The sequence below is a fragment of the Agrilus planipennis genome, unplaced genomic scaffold (genome assembly GCF_000699045.2).
Source record: "Agrilus planipennis isolate EAB-ADULT unplaced genomic scaffold, Apla_2.0 scaffold203, whole genome shotgun sequence".
Taxonomy (NCBI): domain Eukaryota; kingdom Metazoa; phylum Arthropoda; class Insecta; order Coleoptera; family Buprestidae; genus Agrilus; species Agrilus planipennis.
The window spans coordinates 470842-479914 of record NW_020438993.1 but is presented as its reverse complement, the minus strand read 5'-3'; the positions used below and the strand labels follow the sequence as shown (position 1 = coordinate 479914).

Genomic DNA, 9073 nt, shown 5'->3' with positions numbered 1-9073 from the left:
CTTGGGGAATCAGTTGAACCATTTTTAATTGTTGTTATTCCAAGATCTCGAATTAACTTCCTATTATAGATAAAAAGTTTAAATAATCTTTTTAATTAAACAGTGACGTTTTATTGGGATACATACTCGTTAATTTTATCCTCATTGTGCCTTACTGGAAAAAGAGCATATTCTTGGGATTGACACAGAATTTGTATTAAATCATCGATACTATTGGTAGGTTTAAATTGCTTCTGGAAGTGAGCTACAGTTTCATGAGATAGGTAATAAAATGAAGTAATGTGACCAAAGAAGGTTGGCTTAAAATAGCATAAATCTTCCTTATAATAATAAAATTGTATTTTATACCATTTTTCATTTGATACTTATTGATAAAGTATACTCACATGTAGTGCAATTGAAATGCAGTTGGTTTTAATTAATTCAACAATTACACTATCAATCAAATCACTTAAATATGTTTGTACTGTCTCTTCTTCTATATTATCCAGATTATAATAAGTAGGATTTTGCAGAAGTCGTCTGTAGAAATAAGTCCATTTAATATATTCCACCAGATTTTCTTTAGTTGATACAGTTTCAGCAGCTATTTCAGCATTAACATGGTCAGGAAGAACTTCAAGTAGATTTGATTCAATAGGAAAAGGTTCGTAGAGAAATTTTTTGTAAAAATTTTTTTTTAAATCATGAACAAAAACGCATGCCACTCCACTCGTATCAAACTGAGGTCGACCTGCTCGGCCCATCATTTGCAATACATCAGTAATAGGCATATCTGCATAACGTTTTGTTTTACCGTCATAATATTCTGTTCCTAAAACAGTTTAATTCAGCATCAAAACTAACAGTTTGGGTGGGGGGTATCCAAAAAATGTAATATTTAAAAAAATGACGACTGTTAAACCATATCTTACCTTTTATAACAACAAGGTGAGCAGGAAAGTTTACACCCCACGCCAAAGTAGCTGTAGCGATAAGAACTTGAATCTTTTGATTAACAAAGAGTTCTTCAACAGTCTTTCGGTCACGTTCTTGTAAACCTGCGTGATGTATTCCTATTCCGAAAGGTAAAAAGTGTTTCAAATCCGGATCACTAATAGTAGAAACAACCATGTCAATATTTTCTTCTGAACACTTTAGCCATTGTTTAGGATCAGCGTCTATTGCTAAATAATTAATGAGATCACTAGCAGTTAGACGCGTCTGTTTCCTTGAGGAACAAAAAACTAAAGCTGGACTATCTGGGGCATGCTGACGTATTGCCTGATATGTGGGACGATTCATTGATATCATTCTTGGACAGTAATGCTTTCCTGGAAATCCTGAAATATGAACTTCTAACGGTACGGGGCGCACAGACGGCCTAAAATTGTATAACCCCACCTGAAAAAAAAATTATCAAACACTTTTTATGATTTATTAACTCAAGATATATTAACCCTGATGTCACCTATAAAAAAAAAAAAACAGAATTCCAGGAGCAGCCTAATATAATTCCAACTACTTTTCAGGGCAGTCAAAACAAATTATCCGCTCTTAATTAGAATAAAATTATAGCATTGACTGTAATAAAATAAAAGTATTGAAGTTTCATGAACAAAAATGAAAGACTTCAATAGTTCTTTTTTTAAATTTTGTTTGGGGCAGTCTACACGCATTACATACCTGCCAAAATATTATTCTTCTGTGATATATAAAAGGGAGTCTACTCCCGTTTAATGAATAAATAATAATAATAAATTGAAAATTAAGAGGAATACTCACCCCTAATTACCACAAATAATTTTATTTGAGCGGACACGTGTTTCGCTCGCTTCATATGTGGGCATTATCAACGCGAGACTGGTTCTGGGTAATCCCACATTACCCTGTTTATATTGTTTACCTAAGATCCATAAGTCCGGTAAATCGATGAGACCAATAGTTTCAGATATCAACTCACCGATTTACTTTCTTTCAAAATTTTTAACAAAGGAATTCAGCTCTTTACCTGTTCCTTTTGATTCATTTTAAATTGAAAACTCATTAAAAGTCATTAATAAGATTACAAATATAACATTAGAACCAGGTGAAGTCTTGATTTCCTTTGATGTTTGTTCTTTATTTCCTAGTGTTCCTATCCCTGAGTCTTTGAAATATTTGGAAACACATTTAATCAATAATAACATCAATAAAGATAAAATGGAAGAATTTTTAAGATTAACTTCATTTTGCATGGATAACACATTCTTCCAAACAAATCAAAACTTTTTTAAACAAAATAAAGGTACAGCAATGGGTAATAGTCTATCCCCATTCATAGCAAATTTATTCATGAGCAAAAAAAAATGGGTGAAACACGTGTCCGCTCAAATAAAATTATTTGTGGTAATTAGGGGTGAGTATTCCTTTTAATTTTTTATTAATAGTTTAATGCTTCTTAAAAATTGAGTCCCACCCCATGGTAGTGTTTTTGGATGTTATGGTCAATATAATTGAGTTCTGAATGCTTCTCTTAAATATATGGACCCCTTTTTGTACTGTATGATTGTCGTGTTGGTCTGTAGCGAACGTAGGTCATGAAAACTTTCTCATACCTACGGTGTGTTTGTTACCTATCTAATAATACAATAAGTGTACAACTATTTACGAACCATACCGAGAATGTAGTAAGTACTTGCTGGTTGTTGGTTGGTAGGTAAGGACACTGGCAGTCGCTGCTGCTGCTGTGGTGCCCATCGAAGACCACCACATACATACATACAAACAGTAAGAAAGAAGAATTGCGGCATTATTCGTGCANATAACATCAATAAAGATAAAATGGAAGAATTTTTAAGATTAACTTCATTTTGCATGGATAACACATTCTTCCAAACAAATCAAAACTTTTTTAAACAAAATAAAGGTACAGCAATGGGTAATAGTCTATCCCCATTCATAGCAAATTTATTCATGAGCAAAAAAAAATGGGTGAAACACGTGTCCGCTCAAATAAAATTATTTGTGGTAATTAGGGGTGAGTATTCCTTTTAATTTTTTATTAATATTTACCACAGTCTCCTCTTTCTAATTTATGTAGGAATACTGCAAGGTTCTTTCTATTTTAAGTTTTGAAGTTGGACCCATTTCGTGTCTTATGTTTGTTCCGATTTACAAAAAAAAATTTAAGTCCTTCAATAACTGAGCATTAATCATCACAATCGCTGTAATAATGTCGTCAGTCAAAAGAGTGGTTCGATTCCGTCCTATTCCTAAATTAATATGCGTAACCTTCGCACTTCCCTAAAACCAGAACATCCCACATCCATATGTATTAACCCAGTGGGCAGCAAAGTGTAGCTCTTTGGCCTGCGGTTCTGTGGTCACATGAAGGTGCTAATAATGGTGATTAAAATCTCATAAAATGTTTGTCTCTGGTTTATACTAACAAACTGACAATGTTATCAAACGGGGGAAGTTGTTGAAGATGATGAAAATCCCGTGGATAGAAATGAGGAAGTAAGATATGAAAAAAGTCTGGAATAGGGTTAAGGATGGGAGATATTCCAGTTTTCGGAAAATTAACTCTTGATAAGGAAGATGCGTCTCAAACTAATGAGCTGACGGCCCTATTTTGATGATGATGATGATGATAATTTCGTTACCCTTTTTCATTAACAAATTGACTCTTTTATCTCTAATATATTTACATCTAGTCATCCATGTTTTAAAAGATAACCCATCATCCTACATATCTATCCATTTCCTTATTGATTTCTCTGGCAGTCCTTGTTCTTCTGAGTTTTCCAATACCTTCTCATTTCTGTCTTTTTCATTTCCTTTTTTATTGTAAAAAGTAATTAAAACTATTTCATAAAAAATTAGAGGCATTCTAGGAGTTAAGAGGCGTACAGGTAGACCTAGATTAGTTTACTGTTCCCAAATACTAAAGTTAAAGTTTTCGAGAAATGCGAAAATTGGTAAAGAAAGGAAGAAGTGGAGTCCAATCAGTCTTCGGGGCGAGGATCTTATGGTAATGATGATGAAACTAAGCCAAATAATTCCAGAGAATTGTATATAGATTATATCGTTTTAAGCCCAGTGAAATATGGGCGAACGCGAGTCATACGTTTCTGCTTATTTATCTGTTGCAATATGAGACTGTACGAAAGACAGAATTTTTTATTTTGTTTTTGAAGTGAAACTTCTTTACGCACGGTAGGGTAAGTTCGTTTCATGCAAGTTGCTATGTAACGAAATCATGCAACGCATTTCCCCCGCTGTCTGTCCCTACGTATGCTTAGATCTTTAAAACTACGCAACAGATTTTAATGCTGTTTTTTTAATAGATAGAGTAATTCAAGAGGAAGGCTTATATGTATAATACATGCATAATATAGTTGAGAAACACTGATAATTTTAGATGTTTGTGATGTGATGTCGTAAATAAACACATTTTTTGCGCTTACATTGTAAACGCTGGCTGAACCCTACGAGATAGGCCAAATTAATATACTACAGTATTATACACCTAAAAGGTCTACAAAAAGTCCGCGATGGTATATGTCTATCTCTTAGGGATAACCCACAATAACTATTTTTTATCCTTTACTTTTTACGAGAAATATCTAATGGCTTATTTACGAAGCGATTTTAAGCAATACAGCATTAATCCTTAATCCAATTAAGTACTTTTAAATACATTGTGCATTTAATATAGATCAATATGGCCCTTTACAGCATGTAATTTAAATGAATATTTTCGAAGATATTACAGACTTAAAATGCAGGGACATAGCGGTTGCGGCTGTACCGGCCAGTTTGTATTGTCTAATGATAAAAAAGCTGTGATTGTTGTATATAAAGACATTCTATAGTATATTTACCATCGGCATTGCACCCGTGCGAAGCATAGTGTACAAATAATACCATTAAATCAATTGCTTAACCCCTATCTCGGTATGTTTGTGTGTTCGAAGAAGTTTCACTTCAGTAGCGTGTTGTATAACTACACGTTGTATTTATTTTTTTGCTTTCGTGGAAGAGGGAAAATCTTCAAAAGAAACCCGGCCTACCGTACGACTCGGCAGTGTCGCATTCCCGAGGAAAATGTCCTCGGACCTCCCGACTAAAACCTCTCTACCTCTTCAGTCAGATGGACAGAATGCGTGTTGTATATCACAAGGGGTACGCAAGATTTTGGATTCGGAGGAAGGGTGTACATATTGTGTATAAAATTGCTAGTATACATCAGTGTTTTCAATTAGAACTAACTATTTTTGTTTCATTCACTGTCTGGTCAAAATATCTCTCTTTTATTTCCGATCGTTCAAAAAGGCAAGCTTTCTAGGTTCGAACCCTTACCATAAAGCATATTCCTTACAAAATTACCATTCCTTGCTATCACTACTCTCTACGTATTCCTAAAATTAAATTTTATGACTTATTATTGGAGCTTTCTCATCTTTAAATAGATCCTTCAATACCACTTGTTTCTATTATGGTGTTGTCACTTCTTGTTTAGGGTATTCTTTTAATCTCATGGAAGGTTTTAACCCAATAATCCCTCTCTCCTAGGTAACATTGAGTGCACACGAAATGTTGTAGTGATGCTACTGCAAAGATGTAGATATTAGAATAAAATTTTGAGAAGCACTGTAATATGGTCATGTTGAACTTCAACAAATCGTAGGTGCACTTTCTTATTACGGTTGCTTAAGTTCGTGTTCGTCCTTGACGTTAAATATCCTACTGTCACTCCTATTGCGCTACCCTTTACGTTAACATACTGCATCAGATAATGACCCTAATCGTGTTTTTAACGTCATTCTTTTCAAACGTTCCAATAACAAAGTACCTTTACTCATGATTATTAGGAAACATTTTCTTCCATACTAACGTCGTTTTTTCTTATCTTACAATTAGTTCTTAATACAATTATTGTATTAGTTATTAGATTTAATAAACTTTTTTTAATTAACCGATAATAATACTACAATACCCATGAGCTATGAAGAATGAGAACGTCAAGGTACCTTTTAGATTTCGTTCTAGTCACTGAATAATGAAGGTCCATCTCTTCTAGAAAGAGATATGTTGTCATCAGAAAAATGCTTCCATTTGGAGACTATATAATCCTAAATTCTTATATCTTTTAGCCTAGGTTGCACTCTGATACTATACCTTCGTTCCGATAAGAAAAGAACATTAAAATACATTATATCGGAAAATGTAGTCTGAACAACAACTGGTTGTAAATTTGGAGTATTCCAAACTTTTTAACGAAAAATATACACTCTTGACGAGCAGATTTTATATAGAACGAATGGTAGAACCAATTTAAATTTTTTATGTAAGCTATCGTGTATCTTTCAATCTAGTTTATATCAAAGATTCGTAGTGCTTATTGGTTGTACTAATGCATAGAATAGTAATAGTTCAATTACTGTATTTTGTATGTTTTAAGTATGTATCAATCGTATTTTTTATGAATCTCCTCAAATTTCAAAAATGTATAGTAGGTGACAATCCAATCCTTATCTCATCATGATCGTCGTCGTCATATCTAAGACTGGTTGGACACGCACTTCCACTCTTTCCTATCCTGAGCTAATCTTCGTATTTCCCTAAAACTAGAACAACCCATATCCTTAACTATTTGCAAGCAGTAATCTACTTTACCCCTCCTAACTTCCGCTTCTGCCTCTAATATGTCTCTGACTAGACCTTCATGCCTGAGAAGGTGTCCTACCAACCTATCTTCCCTATTTCTTATTGACTTCCATAGAGTCCTGGGTTCTTTAGCTCATTCTAATACCTCTTCATTTCTAACCTTCTCTATGCACAGTGTCCTCACCATTCTCCTGTAACACCATATTTCGAAGGCTTCTATAACATTATTTTTCAAGGAAACAAATTTTAAATATCGATTAAGACTTTGAAATGCTCAAATTATTTATTTTTGAAGGTACTGTCAAATTCGGACTTAAGGAGCGGGTTTAAAGATTACTAACTATATGAGTCAAATCAAAAACACCTCAGGAACTACAATACTGTTGTTGCGTTATTACAAAAAAGACACTTTTATATTGACTAGAGAATTATCATTTTCTCGAAATAGTTTATCAAATTTGATATCATAATTTTTGCATGCAGATGCTAAAAACCAAAAAATTACGTTTCACCATTCATATCAAATTTGATATCATAATTTTTGCATGCAGATGCTAAAAACCAAAAAATTACGTTTCACCATTCATATTGTCAATGTTGTTACTTTAAATATTGTCAATTGACAAAACGGGCATCATATGTTCATCAAAACTTTTTATAATCGCTGAAAATTTAAAGTGTATCACCTCTTCCTATACAACTTAATTTTTCTTTTTTAGTTTGACTTGGTTTTTAAAATTTATCATGTTATTCCATAATCCAGACGTAAAGTCTTCTTAATTTGAACTCATTGTCAAAACAGAAAAGTAGTAAATATAGAGAAGGAAGTAGAGAAAGTTTATTAACGAATTTGAATTTTTGCAAATTTACCAGAATTGGATTTTATTTTAAAATCATCAATTATACAAATCAAAAGAAAATGCTGCTACTACCTATCGCAGAAAAATTGGTAACATCAGCGTCGAAAGACTACAAAAAATAAAAAATAAAACAAATAAATTTAAATTATCGTTTATTCAAAATAATATACACAGTTGGATACTTCTCTATTAGGTTCTATAGACATTAGCGACATATTGGTCAATCTTCTGTACTTCTTAATTCATTTTTTATTCCTTTTAACTTGGAGAAAAAGCACTTCCCAGTGCCGTTAGTTATCGTCATGCTTAAAAAGATTCTTAATGCTCTTTCTACATTTGGAAATGTAGTTTCAATTTTGTTTTGTAATTAATGGTTAATTTCCCCAATATAAATATATTTATCGGTAATACATATTGTTTTTCGGTTGGTGGATGGATCTGGCATAAACTAGAGGGCCCTTGGGCAATCTTACCCAGAATCCCCAATGGAAAAGAGGGACCTGTTCACATCGATATTGAAGTTTTATTTATTCGACGGTGACATCTTTTTAGAGCAAGGCAATCGAAAATCGAAAAGGCCAGTAACCAAAAACCAGTCTGCTTGATAATTAGTTGCTTACTAATATATCTATTAATAACAAAACTTCGGGTACAAATACACTTGAGGTACAAATGGGACAAGGATCTTTATGAAAGGACAATAAAACAACTTTTCTTTGTTATGTATGATTCATTTTGATATCTTTATATCGAATTTTACACGTCAGGGAATAAGGTCAGATTTTGTTGGATTTCCACAAAATCCAACATACAATAGCTGATATGTATGTAACTCATATTAAAGGCACATTGTCATTTACTGTGTGTGAAATGTGTTATTCACTACCTATATACATTCGTTGTAAAAAAACATATTTATAAAACAATAATAAGAATAAAAATAATATGAAATCGTAGTCGTTGTTTTGTTCACTTTTTGTTTTTCATGGAAAATGTGAAGGACGTTCCCTTAATTAGACTAGAACAACAACGTTTAACGTTTAAATAATAATAATAAAAAAAAAAAGAAAAAGTTGAAAACAATACAAGGCAATTTTGATGTCGTAAATGTGTAGGCATATAAAACAATTGGTTACTTAAAAATACGCTAGTAATTAATAGTATCACTTATTTTCTAGATTTCTTGACAGGTTTTCCTGCCGATGGTTCGTCCTTGTACCAGTCCTCACTGAAAGTAAAAAGCAATTACTGACTAAAAATATTAATTTGATTAACCTTCTTTTGACAGTCAAGCTGAATATCTACTTGTGAAAATTTGATGTTGTTCGATCCTAATAGAAATCAGTTGTTTGGTAGTTCCAACATATTCTTAATTTGTAGATACATATCTATGTATATTAGAATTATGTGGTTTAGAATTACGTTTTTTTATGAAACAATTGTCGAATTATAAATTTTAAGATCAGTAATGGTGTAGGCAGCATGGGATTCGTTTGTAGAACATCGTGGTTCGAGAACCGTTCATTAAGATTATTTAATGGTATAGAAGTCAGTGCGCTACCTATATAAAGTTGGGAAGT

The 9073-nt window shown here is 32.7% G+C and overlaps 2 protein-coding genes across 2 annotated transcripts in view; both read right to left on the bottom strand.

Moving 5' to 3' along the window:
• Positions 1-5: 5 nt before the first annotated feature.
• LOC112904781 (activating signal cointegrator 1 complex subunit 3-like) lies at positions 6-2084 on the bottom strand (the record flags this gene model as incomplete). Its single annotated transcript, XM_025975724.1, has 4 exons — positions 915-2084; positions 387-814; positions 127-320; positions 6-60 (listed from the first exon to the last, which is right to left on the bottom strand). Coding segments are annotated over exons 1-4 (1056 nt in total), but the record flags the coding sequence as incomplete, so codon positions are not given.
• Positions 2085-8203: 6119 nt separating this feature from the next.
• The window catches only part of LOC108740304 (protein obstructor-E), a 21728-nt gene continuing 20858 nt past the window's right edge, over positions 8204-9073 (bottom strand). Inside the window, exon 5 of the mRNA XM_025975723.1 lies at positions 8204-8721. Within this exon, the coding sequence (XP_025831508.1) occupies positions 8661-8721 (61 nt within the window). The 3' untranslated portion in view covers positions 8204-8660. The remainder of the gene's footprint in view (positions 8722-9073) is intronic.